The following is a 23804-nucleotide window of genomic DNA, read 5'->3' as shown; positions in this document are numbered from 1 at the left end:
ATTCCATTCTTCCCCCAGATTCACTGGCCAGCGCAATGGTGTTACTTTATACAGGTAGCAGATTAGGTCTTCCCTAAAGTAAGGGGGAATCCAAGAGGAAATTGTGACCATGAGAGTTACAGCTGTCTGTTTGATCTGCTCCTGGAGCAGTGTAATACAGTACCTTACTAGGCACTGACAGGAAACTCCCATTCCTGCCCTGTATAACTAACAGAACAATTTTGTTTGTAGAATGTGTACAAGTCAGACCTGGAATGGCTGCGTGGCACTGGTTGGTTGACCCAAGGCTGTGTAGATGTGACTAGAGTGAAGAAAGCCCAGGAACTCACGAATGACAGATTATACCGTCAGCGGCCAGATGAATTGAAATTTACCAGTGTAGTTGACCCCCCACCAATTGTCTTGGCTAAAATCAATGCTCTGCAGATCAGTGAGGTAAGATGGCCCTTATATAACGATATATTTTCTATATTCATGCTGATAATTTTGTGGATCTTTCTGTTGTGTTAAAAACACATCAGAAGAGAACAGTAATATATATTATAGCTTATACCATGAGATCAATTAATTTGAAAATAATATAGTACAGCATCTTTCACGCTGTAATTGAATAATGCTGTCTTTACTTTCTCATTAGCCTCTCTATCGTAAAATCTGGGATAAAGAGAAGACACAGTTCACCCTTCCTGCTGACACGCCTGTCATGCTGCAGTCCAAAGTCAATGCTCTGAACGTCAGCAACGTAAGATGTTTAAGTAAAAAATATGTAGTGTTATTGAAATGAACATTGTCATACACAGCTGTAGTTTTTAGCCTGCCCTATTTTAGAATTCTTATTATGAACTGCCTGGTTCTGACATAAACATAGATATACTAATTTTATTTTTTGAATTGTTTTGTATTTTAGAATGTAGATGAAGAATTATGATTTGTTTAAGCATAATACGTGGTTAATGAGCCCAATGTTCATGAAGCACAATGGGCCAGATTCATTAATCTGGAGTCAGCGGTGTTCTATCCTCTCTTACCTTTTTCTTTGACGCCCGTGGAGGTTCACCAACTTACTCCGTCAGCTAAAACATGTACTTGTTGCCTGTCTGTATATTGTTTTCAAATAGAGCCTATCAGTATAGTATCTACAGCATAATCTTCTTTGTCTGGTTTAATACACCATGTGTAGACAAGGAAAACAAAATAGTCTCCATAAAGATAAGCACATTGGTTTTGCATAAATTGTCCTCTTTATAACAACTTCCAAAGGGGAACCTACGGGTTTGACCAAGATATTTTAGGCTCACCTACCATGAAGAAAAAATGAATAACATTCTTGGGCTTGGAGGCCCAGAAAATTGGAAAATTAGAAGAAGGGAGAACACTTCATTCTTTTGTTTCCATCTTATATACTAATAAAGTTCCTTTGAATATAGTTGCTTCTTGCAGCCTCATATGGACACATAACATTATTCTTACATGGTTTTTATTTTCAACTTCCTTGTTTTCTTTTTAATGGTAATATTACAATAATTGTTCCAAAGTGATTTTTAAATCTTTTAATATTGATTGCATTACAGTAATTTATAAGAGCATATTAAATGTTAAGTTTTCAGCAGAAGTGCCAGAGGTTATGGGCCTACTGCAGGAGTGGGTGGGTGACATTCTGTGGCCTGCAATGTGCAAGAGGTCAGACTAAATGATCATGTTGGCCCCTTCTGGCCTTAAAGTCTGTGAGTCTATAAATACAGCAAAATTTCTAATGAGGTTATTGATCAGTGACTTCTCTGTGGGTCTAATATAAGGCATAATCCAAAGACCATTGAAGAAAATGAGAACCTTTCATTACTTCAGTAGGCTTTGGACCAGGCCCACAGTGTGAATGGATCTGATATGCTGTATCTATGGCCACATTCCCGCAATATGCTATGTGTGGGGGAATCCTTCTGCCCATATAGTCTCATTGAAGTCAATGGGGCTGAAGGGAGGCACAGGACTCTGTGGATCAGAGTACAGGTTTGGGACCTATATAATTAATCATTACATGTGTGTAGTAATTATCAGTTAAAGGGATAGGAATAATTTAGATAACCCACAAAACTGTAAGGATCAAATGAAAATATGATTTATGAGAAAAATGAATTCTAAAATTGTGTCTTTGATTTTGATTACAGAAACATTATCAGCAAGCCTGGGAAGATGCCAAGATGAAAGATTATGACTTAAGAGCCGATGCCATTTCTATCAAACATGCCAGGGCTTCCAGAGACATTGCTAGTGAGGTACGATCTCTGTTCCTTCTCTTTCATTTCTATGAAAGGCCATGCCTATTCATCCTCATATCAAACACAGCAGACAACTGTGTAGCTAGCTAAGCTCAATTCAAAGCTGTTGTGTATTCATATATGAACAGCATGCTGTCTTGTATATTTGCATTTTTTTAAATCCTGTCTTGACGCTCTCTTTCTAGTAGAACTTAAAATTTGCTATTGGTAAAATATTATTGATAACAAAAGATTGTATTTTGCATTTGTTGTAACAAAGTAGTTTCAGTAGGGGTTCAGAGAGCTATTTTGCAATACACTGTAAAGTTTTATCCACCAAACATTTGCAGTAATTGAGGTACAGACTATATTTCTGCTGCTCCCAATACATAATTCAAGGGTGTTATTTTTGTCATTACTGCTGTCAAGATTTCTGTTAAAATCTAAAATGTAGCAGTGCTTATAAACGTTACCAAGCAATTGGAATAACTGTGTATTGTAACTAGTGAGGGAATTCTGAAATAATTTTCTTTTATCATGGTTTTAAACTGTTAAGTTAGATGGACCACATTTTCCAGAGTTATTGGTGATTTGGGGAGTCAGGTTTTGGGGGCCCAACGTGAGACGCTGTACAGTGGACCTGAATTTCAGAAGTGCTGATCCAGTACCCTTTAAAATCCTTTATGGGTTCCCAAGTTGGGCACTCATAAACAGTTGTTGCTTTAGAACATGTAGACTGTCAATTCATGACTATTTCTGCTAATGTTTCCTCTCTATGTTTATTAGTACAAATACAAGGAAACCCACGAGAAACAGAAAGGCCACTATATCGGATGCCGAACTGCAAAGGAAGATCCCAAATTGGCATGGGCTGCACATGTAATGAAGATGCAGAATGACAGAGAATACAGGAAGGCTTATCACAGTTCGAAGGCTAAGATCAACATACCAGTTGATATGGTTTCTGTCTATGCAGCCAAGGAAGGCCAATTATTAGCGAGTGACGTTGACTACCGCCAGTATTTGCACCAGTGGACATGTCTGCCAGACCAGAATGATGTGATCCAGGCAAGGAAGGCCTATGAGCTACAGAGTGATGTAAGTAGGAGTGTATATACAAGTGGGGATGCCACATTAATAACTGTTGAGATATAAGGCTCTGTAGGCACATCAAGGTGACATGATGATAATCATGGGGGATTTGCCCACCTCAACGCTTTCTGCAGTTTCTCCTTCCTTCAGCAGCTCTGCAGTGGTTGTTTTCATTTTTTTTCCAAATGTGGGTCCTAGCTGTGAATTCCCACAGTGCTTATCAGTGGCTACCTTTAACATACTCGAACAGTTGCTAACGCTGTTGTGCTTTTTTATGCATTAGTACATTTCTACTGAAGTTGTGCCTCAATGAACTCTTCACTACAGAGGGATCATGATGCTGATGCAGCATCCGTTACCCGTCCAGTTTATATCCACTTTCGGAATGTCCATGAAATACATTTGTAAGAAAGCAGGGAGTGTGTGTAAGAAAGTAGGAGTCATTGTTGCTGGGTTCCAGGTCTGGCCCTGTTGTGTGATAGTCCATGAATCAGTTGACCTCTCTTTGCTTGAATTTGCCATCCATAAAATGGGTGAAATAATGTGACTGATTCCCTTTATGAGCATAGGAAATGCAGTGTAAACCCTCAGTGTACATGGGAGTAGCTGCACCAGAGGGAATATTTTACCCCAGGTGAGGTTTACGTTTCAAATCAGCATATTCTGGAGTCTGGATCAATACATCTCCCGTCTGGCTCCACCCACTCCTCAGCTACTTTTAAGGTTATGTTGGCTGGCTCCAGGCCCTCTGTTCTGCAAACATCATTAGTTTATTCCTTTTCATCCAATAGTATGGTGATAGGCGGGAAAGTAGTTTTTGCAGCTGGGCTGGTAAATTATCTTGGTGGTTGTTCAAAGCTAAGTTACAAACATTGTGGAGAGGACTCTTTGAGTATCTTTTTACTTCACTAACCACCTTCATAGGTCTTGCACTGTGATGGCTTTCCCTCTGGATAAGCTATTCAGCCATACAGCATATGGTCACTTGGGAGAGACTTGACAAAAACCCTCTTCTCAGAAGCTGTTTCTGCCCAGCATTCTAACTAAGTGCATACCTGGGAGGCAAACTACACAAATTCTGATCCTTGCATTGTGGTATATTACCGCAGGGTTGATAAAAATCAATGATTTTTAAAATTTTAAATTGGATTTTTTGATTTTGTTGTTAAATTATAGTAGGTTTATTGTTTTAAAAATATACCTGTTTAAAATGAAATCTGAATTTAATACAAAATATATTAAGGCCTAAATTTATAATCTCTTAAAACATTTATATAAATAATGAATATGCTGAATCCATGAAACGCTATCAAAAACTTTGAGTTAAAGACTACTTTTTTATATAAAGAAATAATCAGGGGGAAAGTATGTAACTTTTGAGGTCAAGTTTTATAAATTTGGCACAAGAGGTCATGTAGTATATTAAGGACTTGATCCTGTAGGGCACCCAGGCATATTTGAAAATTTTCCCAGGCTGACCTGAAGTAATCAGTTTAATTCACTGACTGCAGTTAATTCCTCTGTTTAGTAAATCATTTAGTTATAAATGTGAAACATGTTTTGATATGAAAAGGTTATTTACATGACATCTAAGGTTGTTTTGTTGAATAAAAATAAATTTTATGTGCTCTTTTATGTGTTTAATTAAATTCCAGTTACCATTCTAATGCAGCTTGACACAAATCATGAGCAAAAAGTTAATTATCAAGTAATCAAGCAATATATCATTCATCATTTTCTAACATATTAAAAATGTAAAATTTTTAAGAATCTGAAAATGTTAAGATATAACTGCTTAAATAAATGTACATAGTTATAGTGTATGCTTGTAGGTAGCAAAAAGATGTTCCAAATCTAGTGTAAAGGCTCTATTTAGTTGTAAATCAACATGTTTGAATGGTTATATCAGTTAATGAGAATTTACCTTTCTTTAGATAATAGCTGAAAGACAAATGGAAAAGTTGATTAAAATCGATTATTTAAATTGAGGTTTTCCTCTTGGTGATTTAAAATCACTGACTTAAAATCACTTTGGTTTAAACCAATCTACCCTGTCACTAGTATAAAATAACTTTATATAAAAGTCAATAAAAGAGAGTTCTGTCTCCAGCTCCAGAGTGTTTAGTATTTTCCTACCCATCTACATTATTTAGTATGGATTAAAATAATGAAGGTATTACGTATGACAGTTATGTTCCTCTCTGACCTTATCTGTCATAGGCCTTATATAAATCTGACTTGGAATGGCTGCGTGGCATTGGATGGATGCCAAGTGGCTCTGTGGAAGTGAAGAGAGTGAAGAATGCCCAGGACATCCTGAGTGAAAAGATGTACCGCACGCCTGTAGAAAGTTTGAAATACACCAATATTGTTGACACTCCAGATGTTCTCCTTGCTAAGACTAATGCTGTGCAAATCAGCCTCGTATGTTACTTCATGCTTATAATATAAAATTATTTCAGTGCAATATATAATTAAAGAAAACCTCGCTGCTAAAATGTTAAACTAATTATTTGTATTTTAAATTAACCTTAGAAGCATTCCAAAAGTTTAGACTTTTAGTGTTCATAATTCTGGGTGGACTTTTGGCCCACTGTGCTGTGAAGTTATACAAAAGGACTGACATATTCACAATATATGTGAGCTCACCATTTTTTATTTTCATAGTCCAAATACAGAGAAGCTTGGGACAAGGCCAAGACTACGATCCATATGACGCCAGACACACCTGAAATCAACCTAGCCAGGGCGAATGCTATTCATGTTAGCAATGTAAGTATATCTGTAGGATTTCTTAGGTTTCTATAAGTTGTTATCTGTATCCTCTGAATTTTAAGATTCTACAGTATTTTCAAAACGCATGATTTAGCCATGTGAATACCCACTGAAGTCAGCGTGAGAGTCACAGGTTCAATCCTCATGCGGTGCTTTGAACATCTCCCCACTACGAATATAATTTTTAAAGTATTTAGACAATTTTTTTGAATATTTAAGTAACAGCTACTAACAATGCTACCCATGATAATTTCCTGCTATCACATTAAATATTAGCAATACAATGCATTATTGAAGCCACACATTTTATTGAATTAAGACAATTGCTAGCACTTACAAACTTCTCCTAGATCTTTACAAACTCACTTTAGTTCAGTGCTGATTGCAGTTCCTTAAGCTATACCTTCAGAGTACTGGAAGCACCGCATTGTATTTGCAGTAAAAGAACAGACGACTTCATTTACTTCAGAGCTGGGCTGAACAATGCACAAGCATAAGTGACAGTGAAATGTTTTTAATGTGCCTACTTTAAATGCACAATTGTTTAATTGATTGCAGATGTGAAAGTACTAGAAAAATGATGGGCTAATTTTCTATCTTCACAGAAACTATATAAAGAAGCTTGGGATGAAGTGAAGATGAGCTGTGATTTTAGGGCAGATGCCATCCCAATTAAATCAGCCAAAGCCTCAAGAGAAATTGCCAGTGATGTAAGTATGGAAAGAAGGCATTTCTAGATTTTCACAACCATTTCTAAAGCCTCAGAAATGTTAGTAATTTACATGGTGCTCTTTGCTCTTTATCCAGTATAAATACAAATTAGATCATGAGAAGCAGAGAGGACACTATGTTGGGACTCCAAGTGCAAGAGAAGATAACAAAATACGATGGGCCCTGCATGCAGCCAAGCTTCATAGTGACCTAGAATACAGGAAACACTTTCAGAAGTGGAAGACAAAGTGCAGTATACCAGTGGACATGCTTCCCATTGTGGCAGCCAAAAACTGTCAGACTTTGGTCAGTGATATTGATTACCGTAATTACTTGCATCGGTGGACATGTTTGCCAGATCAGAATGATGTCATACAGGCTAAGAAAGCGTATCAACTACAAAGTGATGTGAGTTAACAAATATTCATATTTTGTCTTCTGTAATATTGCCTTCTCTACATTAGTCTACTCCAGCTCTAACTGAAGTTAACAGGAATTTTTCTACTGAATTGAATTGGAGTTAGATTGGGCCTTTTATTAGTAGATATATAATTTTATGCCATTATTATTACTATTACTGTAGCACATAAGTATATATAGCTCTCTACCAAACAAGCTAAAAGACGGGGTCCATAAAAGATCTCACATTCAAACTCAGACACGCACAATATTTGAGATAAACATTGGGTCACCGGCACTGTAATTCTGTAAATATAAATGCATTAATTTTAAAATGAAAGGGCAAGGTAATATCTTTTATTGGACCAACTTCAGTTGATGAGAGAGACAAGCTTTTTGAGCCACTTCTCCAATATCCTTGGACTGACATGGCTACAGCTACACTACATACAATAATTAAGCATTAAGACATAAAAACTAGATAATTGCTGAGTGAGCATAGCAATAGCATGTATCAGATGGTCTTATATTGTATAAATGCAAAAGCAGAAAGATGTTTACCACTTGAGAAATACAAGAGTTGCTTTGAAATTGTCTTTATTTCTACCTGGGGTGCCATATTACTGTTATAATTTGGAATGTATAAACTAAGAGAATACAGTTAATCTTGTGCATTTATTGATCATTACATGCATTGCTTTGGTGCCATGGACAGCCAATGTCTAGACATTTAAAGCCATCTAATAACAAACTGTATTGATCTCATATAAATTAAATTTTTACAATAAAAACATGTTTAGGGTACAGATGGTTAATAGTTAGCTTCTCTGGTTTGAATGGTAAAAGACAGAACACTATTAAAGAACACTACATATAAGTAGTTGGTGAAATAGATTATAGAACTTGGTATAACTTAATTACTTACTGGACTTAATACCACGTTTATAATATGGTGAACTTAGAGATCACATTGATATTAAGCCCAATAGTGTTCACCTTGAAATCAATGGAAGTGAAAGACGAGCAGGGTCAGACCTATTATTTATGAAACTAGAAAGCAGAAAAGTCAAATTAAAGACATGGATTCTATTTTGTCTCCACAGGCTGTTTACAAATCTGATTTGGAATGGCTACGTGGAATTGGGTGGATGCCAAATGACTCTGTTGGAATCAACCATGTCAAGCATGTCCAAGATCTCCTGAATGAGGTAATTATTAAGTATAAGTATTAAATATTCACAAGTATGTTATTAACTGCATGTATTTGTAATTTGCAAATGCATCAACATTTTACTTTTACTGTAAATTTTGTAATAAAAAAGCTGGAACTTTCCACTATATTCGTCTTGCATTGGCTTGTAAATTAATTCTGGTCTTCCATGTAGCTTTTCTTTTTCTCTCGCTAAATGGAATTGTTCTATCTGGGTAGGAGGTACTGTAATACAATTTGATTATAATTCCATTGTTTTGCCCTTTTACAGAGAAAGTACCGCACAAAAGCTGAAACTCTCAAGTTTACTCCAGTGGCTGACAGAGTTGATTATATCACGGCAAAACAAAGTGGTGAAATTCAGAGTGATGTAAGTATATTGGTTTATCTTCGGGCTATTAAATGTATCTGCAAGACTTTGTCTCAAAAGGAGAAAAGGTAATCCAGACCTCATTCTGGCTCAATACCTGTGGATTCCTTGAATTTGTGGGACTAATGTGAGTATTGTTGAACTCATCCACTTACTTTGTGCTGAAAGGCACTAGCTTCTGAGGAAGAGTGATTCCCTCCCAACCATTGTGAACTTTGCAATATGAGAAACTCAACAGTCCCTTCACCAGCCAGGACAGAAACTGGCATTTTATGGCTAGAATAAGTTATGAGAAGGCAGAATGTCATTTTTTCTGACAGTTTTGAAGGCCAGCATATGAGCCCATACACTTTTTATTCAATGTGCCTCTCACTGGAAGAGAATAGGCCAATATCAGCATTTTATTTTCTGCACCAGTACAAATTGGAACATGCCTCCAAAGGTACATGGCTTTGGACCATGATCCTGGAGTTGCCTTTCTCACATAACTTCCTCCATTTTTTAATGACTGTCTGTGTGGTTGGGTGTCTTGTGTGAATTTGGGTCTGAAAAAGTCAACAGTAATAATCCTTATAAATCATTTAATATGTATAATTGTGGTCTTGATGTTACATTTTCTAAATGTTGTGATGACCTTATAATTCATTTATTCCATAAATCCTTTTTTGCAGATTAAATACCACCAAGACTGGAATGCCATCAAGTCAAATTATACTCTAACAGACACGCCACAGCAAGAAATGGCCCGAGAGGCAGCCAGAATTCTTAACCAGGTATGTGTTCACCACCTGGAAATACTTGATCATCTGACAATTTGGAGTCACATTAATAACTTACTAGGAGAATGTATAATATTTGGACTGATTGTCTTTCTAAGAATGTCCTGGAGTCAGAATTTCAGCTTCTAATATTTTATATGGTCACATATCGACAGAAGGAGTGATGGTTATAGTGGTTTTATTCTTGGTTTTAACTTTCTTTCATGTTTTATTTCCTACAGAACCTATACAAGGAAAGCTGGGAAAAAGTGAAATCTACTGGTTATATTTTACCTCCTGATGCTGTGCAGCTTCGTCATGCCAAGCACTCTGGTGATGTCCAAAGTGAGGTAATCACGTGACTTCAGCAGGAGATTGCTTGGGCCCTGCAAACCCGCAACCTCAACAGTTTATATTCAAAAGGCTTCAGTGGGAGCCAGCCCCTAGCTTTGTTTGTGACCTTCTCCAGCCCACTGCCCTCTAGCTGTCTCTAGTATCAACCTTGTTTTATTTAATATAGGGGTACTGCTAGCTAAGGGCCAGGTTCTGATACACTTACTCTCCTTGTCACCTTACTCCATGAATAGTCCCCTTTAAGTCAACATAGGTAACGGCCTCAGAATCTGGTCCAAGAGAATAGCGAATGCTGTGATAATGTGTAAAGGTGAAGGCCTGTTGTGGCACTGCAGGTTTGCCCCACCTTAATTCCTCCAAGTAGAGCAGCAGGAGATTCAGTCCAGGGCAAGGAGAAGCCAACACACATTAATCAGACACCATGGTCCCTTCTAATAAACAGTTCATCAGCCCCAGATTTAGGTTCCCCACATTTACAATCCTCACCCAATTCTCTGAGTCAGGTTAGGCTTGTCTCCTGGTGCCTGAGAGAGCAACTGCCACTGACTACAGTCTGTCTGGCTTCTACTCTTCTCTCCCTCCTGCTCTTATTTATATAATTGAGCCCTTCAGGGAGGAGCCTCCGTGATGATCTCCAGGTTGTAGATTCCAGCCTGTTCCTTAAAGAGATGCTATCCTTTTCCCCATACACCCTTTCCTGTAGTGCAATGGGTGGAATTCTGTTGGCCATCTTTAGGAGTACAAGAGACTTTGTCATGAACATTCCGTAAAATCAAATACACCTCAAGTATTTTGGCATAAAACACATATTCAATTACGTGATTGCTTGTCAATAGTTGACTATGCACATTTCTAAATAAAACAAGTAACATTGCTCAGAGCAGAATTTTAAATACAGCTTGGCAAACTATTGATGCAATTTTCAAATTCTTTTTTTCAAGCTATTTATAAAGCTATGGTTATATGCAATTGTGAGCAAAGTAATTGCAAGGTGTTCTAGTTGTGCTGAAGAAGTTGCTGTATCCCCTGTTTAAAATGTGGCAGAAAATTAAGCTAGATAGTTGCATTGCCATTAAAGAGGAAGGAATATATATTCTAACATTATCACTCACCTCATCCTATAGTATATGTATCCTGTAATGTACTGAAAATTGAGATGTAATTAGCAGCACATTGCCTATATAATAGGGTTCCATTTATTCCTGATGTTAAAGAAAACATAGAGTTTACAGGATAGAAAGAGAAGAAAAAGGTTCAGTTGTGTTCAGGTCAGTATTCAGTGCTGACATTTAAATATCTTTTCTCCTCCCTTGCCAGCTGCAATATAAAGCTGAGTATGTTAATCACAGAGGTCACTATGTTGGTGTTCCCAGTATGAGAGATGATCCCAAGCTGGTGTGGTTTGAGCATGCAGGCAAGATCCAGAATGACAGATTGTACAAATCAGCTTATCACAAATCAAAGTCAAATATTAACATTCCTGTGAATATGATATCAATCTTGGCGGCCAAGGAATGCCAGACATTGGTCAGTGATATTGATTATCGGCAATACCTGCATGAATGGACGTGTCACCCTGACCAGAATGATTGCATCCAGGCAAGGAAGGCCTATGATCTACAGAGTGATGTAAGTGATTTCCCTTATTTATATTACGTGATTTTGACTCTTTGCGGGTTTATGTACATGGCCTGTACCACGTAAACTTAAAAAACCGAAAGATTTCTCTTTAGTTTAACTCATGCTTTTGTCTATATAATATGTGTATTTCTTTGCATTTGTTTTCAGAATATCTATAAATCTGATCTGGAATGGATCCGGGGTTGTGGGTGGATTCCTTTGGATTCAGTGGAACATAGGAAAGTTAAGAAAGCCCAAGAGTTAATAAATAAGGTGAGTGAAAGTTTTCACAAATACAAGTTTCCCTCCTATTTCCAGTGCATGGTATTTAAGAAGATTTTGTCAACTCTTTTTGCAGAGAGCCTATACGAAAGAAGCCCTTGATAACTATTCCCATTTCACAAGTGTGGTTGATACTCCGGACGTTGTTTTGGCGAAGATCAACTCTGTCAATCAGAGTGATGTAAGCCTTATTTTTTTGGAAACTATAATAATGTATTAGCAAAATTATTAGATGGCCTGATTATTACTGCTAGAATGGGGTCTACAGTTAATATATTAATGCAGCAGTTTTGTTTGGTAAAGTTAAATAAGTGAGCAACACAATATTACTGTACCATTACATTTTGCATTTAAGATCTCCAAAAATCATAGTCGCTATACATTTGGCTTAAATTATTTTTAAAAATCCTGTTCTAGGTGAAGCCAGTATAGTACACTGGCTTAATTTACAAAACACCTACTAAAATATTTCTGCAAATCAAGAGTTTTCATATCCTTAGAGTAATGTATGAATTTTCTGATGAACCATTATGATGATACTTACCTAGGTCCCAGAGTGATTGGTATGCACTATATAACATAATTCAGATAAGGTAGTGCAAATGGGTATAAATGCTTGTTTCTCACAAGCAGACCAATCAACTAATTCATTTCCTAAAAGTCATTAACACAGTCTTTATTTTCTTCTTTAGCTGAAATACAAAGAAACATTTAACCTTGACAGAGGCCACTTCATTGGTTCTGATGACACTCCAGCATTGAACCACACCAGAGAGATGTCTAAGCTCTATAGCGATGTAAGATTTGGTAAACAGCATATCTAACTGACTGAACTTAATTTTATTATATATTAATGTTAATTGTAATTGCCCAGTGGATAGAGCACTGGACTGGAACTAAGGAAACCTGAGTTCTATTCCTAACTTTCCTACTGGCCTTCTGAGTTACCTTGGGCTAGTAACTTCCCTTCTGTGTCCCATCTATACTTACCTTCCTTTGTAGAGTGCTTTGAGATCTACTAATGAAAAGTGCTCTACACCGGCAATATGTATTATTATTACACATATTTTGCATGTAGAAAAATGTTTTAGATTTTGTGAAACATCTGGATATATTGCTGATGAAACTTAGTTTTATTTACTGCTTAAAGGCCAGATTGTGAACCCTTTATTCACATTGCTGAGCAGTTACTCATGTGAGTAGTCCCATTAACTTTAATGGGTGAGTAACTATACCTGCCAGGGTCAGTAATTGCTCATCGATATGAGTAAAGGTTTTACAGTCTAGCCCTAAATTATGTTTATCGTATTTAACACATGTTAAACATCTGTCTGGAAAACACCTGCCACATAGGGGGGGCTACCATAAATAAATTCTAATAATGGGACTTGGCAGGTTTGCAGGTTTGTGAGGCATACATCTGGATATACATCTCTTCCAATTCCAGGTAGTGCTTTTATACCAGGCTTCCTATTTAAATTATGAAAGGAGGATATAAATATTAGAGGCCATAGCCCCAAATCAGGAAAGCATTATTACTCAAGTATGAACGCAAAGTTAAGCTTGTGCTCAAGTCATTTGTTGTACTGGGACAGAGATTATGATCCATTATTCACATTGAGAAACACCTTACTTGGTGAGTGATCCCACTGACTTCACTGGGGCCATTTGTGGAGTAAGGTACTACTCAGTAAGAGGGGAAGAAGCGGACTCTACATATTTTGCTAATGTGGGTATGTTTACTGGAAAATATACTGTACATTTAATCAAAATCTATATATGTTTTCTTTGTCTAGAAACAATATAAGCATTCATGGGAAACTGGTAAGGCTATAGGCTACACTTTGCCTCCAGAGTACATCCCTATTGTTGGAGCTAAGCATGCTGATTATATTAACAGTGAGGTTAGTATGAATCTTCTTTTAATTATATCCTGCATATCTTTTTTTTTTTGTGGCATTGCTTATTTTAATGATCTCAACAATTTTTCCATGTGAATGTTTTGCAGCTTAAATACAAAGAATTCTATGAGAAGCAGAAGGGCCATTACCTGGCTGGGAAGCATATCTCCGAATTCCCCAGTGTCATTCATTCTCTAGCTTTCCAAAAACTAAGGAGTGCGGTGAGGGTTTTTTCTTGCAATATTTTCTCTTTTCCATATTTAGTGTGTGCCTAACTCTGATCCTACAATCCCATCCACATGAGGAATTTGCACATAAAAGGCCTTTAAGATTTAACATTTAGCTAATATTACTGTATTGATGAAATCAAAACATTATTTTATATTTGCATATCTTTTTCTGAGCCATGGGTGTTTAGCCAGGGATAAACAATTATATACGAAACTAGGAAACTAAGAGGAGAGGTAATGAAAGATTAGATATATTAGAATAGAAAAAAACATAAGCTTTTACTGTTTGCCATTTACTCCTGGGGGAATTCTGTGCCACTGCGCATGTGCAGAATTCATGTCCCCCGCAGATTTCTTTGCTTCCCCACAGAAAATGACTTTCTGACAGCGAAGCTGCAACAAAAGTAAAGCATCACTTCCTTGCAGCACAGGTGCAATGTTTTAGACACCCAGAGCAGCCGGCAGAGAGGTAAATCACTGTGGGGCTGGGGACACCCCAGCCAGTGGCTCCTACCCGGAGCCAGGATGAGAGCTGCTAATCCCAGCTGGGCTGGAGGCAGGAGAGGTTGGGACTTCCTCTTCTCCTACAAGGAGTGGCTGGGGCTGTGTCAGACCCACCTCCAGAAAACTCCCCCAGCTGCAGGAAGCTCAGCATCCTCCACTGCTTCCTGCCCCCATCACTCCTCAGGTGTGGTGGAGAGGAGTCACTGTTCAGGGAGCTACTCCCCCATCTACCCAATCCCTGTGCATCCAGACCGCCCATACCCAGACTCCCCTGCCAAGCCTCACCTGGTACATCCAGAACCCCCCATGTCCTCCATACACAAATCCCACCCCACTGAACTTCAATCCCTGCATCTGGAGCCCCTCTGCACCCAGACCCCCTGCTTTAGGACCCCCACCCCTGCACCCAGACCACCCCCCACTGAGCTCCCTGCACTCAACCCCCCACCCTGATGCCCCACTTCCTACGTCACCCTGAGCCCGCACGTCCAGACCCATGCCACTGACTGCCAACTAGCTGCACCCAGACCTCCACTCCACCAAGCCTCACTTCCCCAGCACCCAGACCCCCCTGCTGAGAACCCACACCCAGACCCCTTGGGTGAGCCCCAACAACCTTCATCCCTGCAGAGACCCATTGCCCCTGCACCTGGACCCCCCCCCACTGAGCCTCTGTGCATCCAGATCCCCCCACTCCTAGACCCCCCATTGAGCAGCCTGTACCCAGATTGTCCCACACAGAATCCTCTCACCCCACTTCTGGATCCCCCCACACTGAGCCCCTCCACACTTGGACCTGCCTGGTTGAGCCTACCTGCCTCACACCTGGTGCAGAGGGGCATGGCTCCAGCATGTTTCTAGGGCAGGCCCAGGCCTTATGCTGTGTCGGGTTCAGCCTCACCGCTGAGTCCATGTTCCAGGGGGTCGAGGAGCTGCAGGGTGATCTCCCACCTTCGTGCAGCCAGTGGCCTTTGCTCCCCACTGCCATGCTGGAGCCTCTGCATATATTTATTGACAAATAAAACTTGCAGAATTTTAAAATATTGTGCGCAGAATTTTTTGATGCATAATTTTTTTTTTGGCACAGAATGCCCTCAGGAGTAGCCATTGTGTGAAATCTGAGCAGAGAGATGTACTGTATTGCTCAAGCTACCATAGCTTACTAGAGGATTCTGATTAGAGTTAGGTGTTAGCTAGCAGCACGTGGTGTACTAGGCCTGTTAACTCTAGCAGGGAGTTAACTAGACAGTGATATACATAATGGTCAATCTGTTACCACCACTGCCTCACCACTTCATAATCTCCCAAGGCACACATACAGTTACGAACAAATATAGTCACTAATATTGTGCATGCAGTTAGACAGGGAGATCTAGCTAGCCATGTGTTAATAAGATTTGATGAAGAATAAAAACAGTGCTCATGACCACAAGAAATGTTGTTTTCCCAGCCTCATAGATTAAAAGTGGTAGCTGGAGTTTAGGACTGCTTTTACCTCAAAGTCTCATGCATTTTCTAACCAGCTGTGTGAATCTAACAGGACAAGGGCCACTCCTTCTCTTATAGCAGTCCAGTAGAATTAATTTTAAACATTTTAATTTAATTATTAAGTATTTCTTCAGCATTATAGGCTCAGTCCTGATCCCACTGCAGTCAACAGGAGTTTTGCCACTGAGTTGAAAAGGTGCTGGATTAGACCCTGTGAGATAGCTCTGTTTATAGTCAGAGCTGTGCCTGAAAAATACACATTTTTACTCTCTACCCTCTCCCCCATACTTCCTTTCCAGCTGGCCTACAGAAAGAATTATGAAGACACCAAGGCAAATGTCCATATTCCAAGTGACATGTTGAATCACCTGTTGGCTAAAAAGTGTCAATATATCCTCAGTGATCTTGAGTACAGAACCTACCTCCACCAGTGGAATTGTTCACCTGAAGAAAATGATGTTGTTCTAGCCAAGAAAGCCCAGGAGATTTTGAGTGATGTATGTACCCTATTTAGTCATTCCAAGTTCGGGTAGCTTCACAGCCTTCTGGCTAAATGACTTTTTTTTTAAAAAGTACTTAACTGTGCTTCCAAATTGCTTAATAACATCATTTAATTGAATCTGCCATAATGTTCAGGGGGGCTTTAAGCAATTTCTCATAGGATTTTTCGTGAGCTTGTTATTTATTATTTGGTTTGAAAATTGGAAAAAAGTTAAGATTTACAGGCCTAATCCAGGTCCACTGGAGTCCACATTAGGTTTTTTTCCCCTAGCTTTCAGTGAGCTTTGGGTAAGGTCCTACAGAAACACACAAACCTGACTTGTGCAAGCATGCCAGTAGCTTCTAACCACTAGGGTTGGCATGTTGGGAATATAAGATGTGGTCAAAGCACTGCAGTGATCCTCAGTGATCATAATGCTCCCTTTGGACTGCTCTAACTTACACCGGGGTCAAAACAGCTCCCAGAAGCTCCTGGAATCAGAGGAGTGCAAAAGTGGTTTACCTGTGCCTTCCACCTTCGGGTGCTGCACCAAGGATAGGGATCAAAGTCCAGTACACTGGTACAACTGACCAAACAGGTTGGAAAGCACTGGTTTAGTTGACCATATAATTGTACTATTAAATCAATATGAAATGGTCCTTTTCACCCAAAGAGGTCTGATTACATCTGAATAATCTGACTCTACATGCTGTGGGTTGCCACTTTGTTTTACTTTTACTTCTCATATTAATTCCTGTAGAAAAAGCTGAAAATAACACAGACTAACTGTGCTATTAAACCCTTTCCTTCATTCTCAGATATAAACTTTCAAAACTGATTTTAATCAGTGAATAAGACTGGGTCACAGCCTTGAATAGCATTCTGCCTTGCTATGTGGGAGACATGGGTTTGATATGGGGAAGATGCAGTTACCACCTTTCAGGTAGGGTGCACATTTTCTGGGAACTGATTTAGTTTTTCTTCTCTACAGGTTGTGTATAAAGATGACTTAAATTGGCTGAAAGGACTTGGATGCTACGTCTGGGACACCCCACAAATCCTGCATGCTAAGAAATCATATGATCTCCAAAGCCAAGTAAGCAAATCTTCCTTAAATAAGAAGAGATAGTGGGCCACATTTTTATTTCATTTACATTCCTTGGGGTTTGCACCACCATAGCTGTGAGCAGGGCTTGATGCTGTACAGTATGCTTTAGATCAGCAAAATAAAAAAGTTGCAATGTAGTCTTCCAGGCTTATCTGATAGAGACATCATTATTTCCGCCTGCTACTGAAAAAAGCAGAGAACCAAGAAGAACTGAAAAGGATAGCAGTTTAACAGAGTTTGAACAAGCAAGTTTATTTTAATCTGAAGATGGTGAGATTGGTCTGCATGGATGTGGACTTTCCACTGCTGAAATTTCTTCATGTGGAGTGATCAGCTCCCAAGACTTCTTGCTGTTAACATTTCGGAATAAACATTATAATACACAGCATAGAGGCCTATTTTAACAAAGGGAATAGATGGCTGATGGACCTGGAAAACATGATGAAGTTGCTAGGGAAGCAGGTCTAGTTAGTCTCAGAACACTTTTTGTCTGTGTTTTCTTAGCTGAAATACACAGCTGCAGGAAAAGAGAATTTGCAGAACTACAGTGCCGTTACCGATACACCGCTTTATGTGACTGCGGTCCAGAGCGGCATCCATGCTAGTGAGGTGAGTCATTCCCCTTTTTCCACCCAGAAGCTTTCCCCCATTCCCACAGATAGTTAAAACACAGTGAATTAATCACTATATCTTTCTTAAAGGTGAAATATAAAGAAAATTATCACCAAATTAAGGACAAATATACAACTGTGGTGGAAACAGTGGATCACGAAAGAACCCAAAATCTGAAACATCTTTTTAGCAATGTGAGTGTTTTTAACTCTTTTGTTTCTTTCAAGGAGCTAGTGTGATGGGATTTATTTTATTTTTGCAAACTCCTTAGTTCCAGATGCTAGGCAAAATACAGTGTATTGATAAGCTGATTCCCTGTATCAAAGTACAATTGGGGACCAATTCTTGCAGGAGACTGGGCCCCAGTGGATGAACAGTGGCTTTTGTCACTCATGGAATGAGCTTTTGAGCCTGGTGGGTGATTATTCTGAACCAGCATTCAGTCTACTGGGCTTGAGTAAGAGTTCAAAGGTCTGCCGAGGTCTAAGTTAAGATACAAAGGATTTTGAATGCTTTCCTATACTGTGTATTACGTAAGAGTTTTGAAAACCATATTCAGAGATCTTTGTATCCCCACTCAGAACCTGTACAAGGAAGCCTGGGATAAAGTGAAAGCCACTGGTTACAAAATATCCTCTGATTCCATCTCTCTGTCTCGTGCCAAAGAACTGAAGCATAATGCTAGTATTGTAAGTGAACATCATGTTTTAAGCTTCTCTATCTTTGCAGCTCATTAATGCTAGCAATAAAGCCCTTTTCTGCTTTGTATTTACATAGTACAGCTGTACAAAAATTTAATATTACTATTTATTTTTATTTCAAATGCGTGTCTATGAGTAGGTACACAGTCATTCATGCAACTAATTTCTTCTTCCCTGGCAGCCTTATTATCTATTGACCACAAACTGGTTCTTGCTTGAAACAACACCCTTCTCAATCTTTCTACCAAATACTTCAATAAAAGATTGGTGACTTATATCCCTAGCCAAAGTTTGCTTTCAGCAACTTCTTTGCTTTTTATACTTCCAATTTTTAGATGTAAGACAACAGGATCTAAACCTCTGGCTAGATTTGAATTTGAGATACTGTTACATTTGGTGGATTTAACCACACAGGTTGAACTAAAGACATAGTTCTGTGATTCATCTTTTGATGAGCAAAATTCACATTTTGCTGTACTGTTGGAAAGCTCTTCCTGACAATCACTATACAAGATGCATGCTAGATGGGCCTCATTCAGCAGTCCATCCTATGCAACAAAGTACTTAAACATGTGCTTGAAGTTACACATGTGCTGAATATGGATGGATTCATGCACATGCTTAGCTGCTTTGCTGAACTGAGACCCATAAAAGATAGTTCCCTTCCTGAACATTTTTATATTGACCTCTGTAAATATAGAGAGCTGTAATTATTTTCTTACAATAAATTTATCAATTCATTTATTCCTGCTATTTTACAAAATTCCTCTGGAAGTAGTCGTTATCTATATGACATCATAGGTACACCTAACAAAACAGAAAACAAGACCCTGCCCTGAACGGCTTTCAGTCTCCACTGACTTCAAAGGAGTTGTGCCCACTTCAGTCACCAGTGAATTTGGCTCTAAAAATGTAGTCGTCTTACTGGAGGAAGTCATTTTATCTCCTTGTCTCTGCTTAGGTCAAGTATCGGGAAGAATATGATAAATTTAAAGCACTTTACACTCTACCCAGAAGCGTTGAAGATGATCCCAACACAGCAAGATGCCTTAGAGTTGGCAAGCTTAACATTGATGTAAGGATCTTTTTTAAAATTTCAGTTCTCCTGATAGTCCAAGCAACCACATACATTAATCAAGATTTCATATTTAAGTATGTGTGTGGCAACTATTGATATTTACTAAACTATCTCCAATATGTATAGAAATATGTTTTTGTTTGTTCTGCTACAGCCTTTGGTAGTGTATCTATAGAATAGGGTCTACCCTACAAAAACTACCATGTTAAGGACCCTACTTATAACATGAAAGTGCTTGTTCTAACTTCTGTTGCATAAGAAAATCAACAATTTAAAATGATGTGTCACTCTTTTCTCCCATTATTAACATAATATTTTAATTTCACAGCGTCTGTACAAAGAAGTCTATGAAAAGAACAAGGCCAAAATCCACATTCTTCCAGACATGGTAGACATTGTAGCTGCTAGGGCCACACAGAAAAAAGTCAGTGAAATTGATTATCGCCTACATCTCCATGAGTGGACCTGCCTACCAGACCTTCAGATCAACGCTCATGTTCGAAAAGTCACTGACCAGCTCAGTGAAGTAAGCCTACAAATTATATTATGTCACTGTTCAACTTTCAAAAAGATTTCTATTGTTAGCTTCTGTCTGTAGTAGGTGAAATTGCGTTGCAGAAAAAATGTTGGAATGTCTTGAGTTTGCAATATTTGTCATTGTTTTATGTCCACACATAACAGCTGTCCAAGACTGTTTAAAAATATTGCTTATTCCACAGGTGTTTAGCTTAGATCAAGTTGAACAGGTACAATCTGGTTTCTCCACGGTATAAACATCAGACCATAGCACTGCAAGTCTAGTGATCAGACAGTTCTCCAAACTCCTTCTTATGTTATGTTTATAAATTACCCAGAGTAATTAATCAATAGTGCTAAGTACTCTGGAAATTTGGATGCCCCGGATGGGTTGACCCATGCGGCAAAAGGCTCTCCATGATTGCTCCAATATAGGGGCAGGCCAGAGGAAGGGCCATAGCATCTGTGCTTCTGCAAATCCAGTGGCCGCAGTAGAACATGCAAGTGTTATTTATAGGCAGTAGATGGATGCAGCTCAGTTACTCTGTCTATATGCAGGTAAAGTGAATTTCATCCACAGAATAGATACACACACCAACAAAGTTCAGAATTGCAGTCTTTTTTCAGTACTTCTTTCTTTTTATTACTGTCTTTCATACTGATAAGTATAGCAGCTGGAAACAGGGATTGTGAGAATTCCTTGCATTAGCACAGGTTTATGATCTCTCTGAAGATTTGTGTTTTCTGCTTAGTTTCAGAAAATACAAATTTTCACACAGTTGCTTAGATTTTTTTACAGTATGTTTCAATTGTATTTCCTTTAAAAAAAAACACTCAGATTTTGAAAAAAAAAATGCCCAGAATCTGAGAGAAACACTAATCATTTGTATTTGGCAAAATTCCCTGGATTTTGAAATGCTCTGTGTATAACTCATTTCGGCAACAATGCATCATTATGCAAAATACAGGTTAGTTGAAAGCCTTCCCGTCAAACTACTTTCTAATTGTGTAGGCTCCCTCACCCTGCACCTGCAGTTCAGTTAAAAGCTGAAAGAACCAATAGTGCTTGTTGTGCCAGGATCCAGGCAAATTAGTTTCAGAATATTGGAAAAGATATTTACTATTGAAAGCTGCCATCTAGGGTTAATATGTAGCTAAGGGATTAAGCTATAGTGAAATTCTCAAACACTCCTTGTTTTCTGTAATATTTTAGATTGTATACAAGGATGACCTCAACTGGTTGAAAGGCATTGGCTGCTTTGTTTGGGATACTCCTGAAATTCTGCATGCCAAACACGCATATGATCTTCGCAGTGATGTAAGTTTGAACTGTCTCTAGTTTGGTTCTGCTTTTCAGTTTGCTTCACATCTAGTCTCACTCTTTAAAATACCATGGGGACAAAGCCTGGAAGGGCATTGCATTTCCTCCTTACACTGAAATGTTCAGGTTGAGTTCTTTAAATTTTATTGATTTGCAATAATTAGGTGTTGTCACATAGTGCCTCCCCCGCCCCCGCCTCCACACACAGGAAAGCACTTAAGCATTTGTTTAAGTCCATGCCTATTCAGAAAAGTGCTTAAGCCTCATTGACATTAATGGGATATACATGCTGAGATGCTCTCCTGTAAAGGGAATGCTTTACTGAATCAGGGCCACTGATTGGATGTGGGAGAGGGCTCCGGGCTGGGGCAGGGAGTTGGGGTGTGGGCTCTAGGAGGAAGTTTGGGTGTGGGAGGGGGCTCGGGGCAGGGCTGGGGTGCAAGAAGGGGTGAGAGGTGTAGGCTCTGGGTAGCACTTATCTCGGGGCTCCCTGGAAGCTGTGACAGGGCCACTGTGCTGTGTATTCTGTACAGCAGCACTGAATGAAAATTCATACAATCTAGAAATAATATGTCATTGATTTGATTAGTCAATTTTTTTGAAGGCAAAGTTTTCTTACTCATTATTAGCTGAGGATTAAGCAGTTGAAGTAGTTGTAGATAATGGTTTTGATTACAAAGAACACATCTCCCCAAGAGTTTTTATTTAGAATTTTTGGGGCTCATGGTTTTATATGGTACATACAAATAATTAATGACAGAATAGTTATGTTATTGAAGTATTATTGAAGTATTCTAATGTTGTGTTATTGAAGTATTCTAAAGTTCCCCGAGTGCAGTGCTATGACTGTTTTTATCTGGTAAAATGTCTCACCTGAGTACTTTTTTCTTTTCTTTTTGCTTAAATATAATTTACTTTATTGAATTACTAATATTGTGCATAGGCAAGTTGTTTAATTAAACAACCAGACTTACAAAAATCAAATTGTTTTCTTTCTCTCTGCAGATTAAGTACAAATCTAAGGCAGAGACAATGAAGAATGACTACACCATGATCACTGACACTCCTTATTATGTCCAGAATGTCATTAGTGGCAAGAATCTGAGCGATGTAAGTATTTATACCACATTTCATCCCTGTATGATATGTATCATGTCTCAATAATTCCAATAATGTAACATTTAATGACATGTTGGAATCACTTCATGCTGGTCCACGACCACCCTTTGCTATACCATCAATAGAATATTAGGCAACAGCTGGTTTCAGCAGCATGGCAAGCATGTTCTACATGGACATACCCTGAATGTGAAGCTTTTTCCTTCCATATATTTCAAAAGATGGTCCTGTTAAGCCTGCAAATACTAATTGACCCACAATAAGTTAGACCAGGAATTCTCAAACTTCATTGTACTGAGATCCCCTTCTGACAGCAAATATTACTATACGACCCCAGGAGGGAGCCTATAACTTGAAGCCCTCGGGCACCGGGGCTTGGCGACCCCATTAAAACAGGGTCGTGACCTACTTTGATTACCGCTGGGTTAGACAAACACATATCACAAAATGGTATCAATAGGCTAATTGGTTTTTCTTATTTCCTAGGCTGTCTATCGCCATGCATATGTGCATAATATTAGAGGCAAAATGACCCCCACAGATAAAACCGTGGACTTGGTGCGGGCAAAGCATGCTCATAATATACAGAGTGAAGTAAGTATCCAGTTTTCATTTCTAATAGGATACTACAGAATAATGGCCAACTTCTGCTGTTGCGTGTCACATATGCTTGTTCAACTCCGTTGGGAGCTGTGAGTGTATATTTCCAGTTTACAAAACTCCAGGGAATTCTCCCCATTATAACTGGTTATGTCCTCTATGATTGTTCTCAGTGAAGATGCCAGGTCAGAATGCAAACCTTTCAGAGCCAGCAATCCAATCTGTGAGGCTGTTGTTCTCTTTGCTGCACTCCAAGACTGGAGATCCAGAATACAGTCTGTTCAAAGCCATCTGTCCAAGACCCACCCAGCATTTCTCC

At 38.7% G+C, this 23804-nt stretch overlaps 1 protein-coding gene across 1 annotated transcript in view; it reads left to right on the top strand.

Moving 5' to 3' along the window:
• NEB (nebulin) overlaps positions 1-23804 on the top strand; it is a 194842-nt gene that overhangs the window by 118034 nt on the left and 53004 nt on the right. Inside the window, exons 85-112 of the mRNA XM_073306879.2 lie at positions 232-435; positions 638-742; positions 2166-2273; positions 3042-3353; positions 5568-5771; positions 6015-6119; positions 6728-6832; positions 6930-7241; positions 8336-8440; positions 8714-8812; positions 9484-9585; positions 9813-9920; positions 11242-11553; positions 11713-11821; positions 11907-12007; positions 12519-12623; positions 13623-13730; positions 13835-13948; positions 16249-16446; positions 17422-17526; positions 18043-18147; positions 18240-18344; positions 18732-18839; positions 19813-19926; positions 20258-20455; positions 21659-21763; positions 22772-22876; positions 23372-23479. Coding sequence (XP_073162980.2) covers positions 232-435; positions 638-742; positions 2166-2273; positions 3042-3353; positions 5568-5771; positions 6015-6119; positions 6728-6832; positions 6930-7241; positions 8336-8440; positions 8714-8812; positions 9484-9585; positions 9813-9920; positions 11242-11553; positions 11713-11821; positions 11907-12007; positions 12519-12623; positions 13623-13730; positions 13835-13948; positions 16249-16446; positions 17422-17526; positions 18043-18147; positions 18240-18344; positions 18732-18839; positions 19813-19926; positions 20258-20455; positions 21659-21763; positions 22772-22876; positions 23372-23479 — 3969 coding nt within the window. The remainder of the gene's footprint in view (positions 1-231; positions 436-637; positions 743-2165; positions 2274-3041; positions 3354-5567; positions 5772-6014; positions 6120-6727; positions 6833-6929; positions 7242-8335; positions 8441-8713; positions 8813-9483; positions 9586-9812; positions 9921-11241; positions 11554-11712; positions 11822-11906; positions 12008-12518; positions 12624-13622; positions 13731-13834; positions 13949-16248; positions 16447-17421; positions 17527-18042; positions 18148-18239; positions 18345-18731; positions 18840-19812; positions 19927-20257; positions 20456-21658; positions 21764-22771; positions 22877-23371; positions 23480-23804) is intronic.

This window comes from Lepidochelys kempii, chromosome 11 (genome assembly GCF_965140285.1).
Source record: "Lepidochelys kempii isolate rLepKem1 chromosome 11, rLepKem1.hap1, whole genome shotgun sequence".
In the NCBI taxonomy this organism is placed as follows: domain Eukaryota; kingdom Metazoa; phylum Chordata; order Testudines; family Cheloniidae; genus Lepidochelys; species Lepidochelys kempii.
The sequence above is the reverse complement of the archived record's forward strand: the minus strand, read 5'-3'. Positions and strand labels throughout refer to the sequence as shown.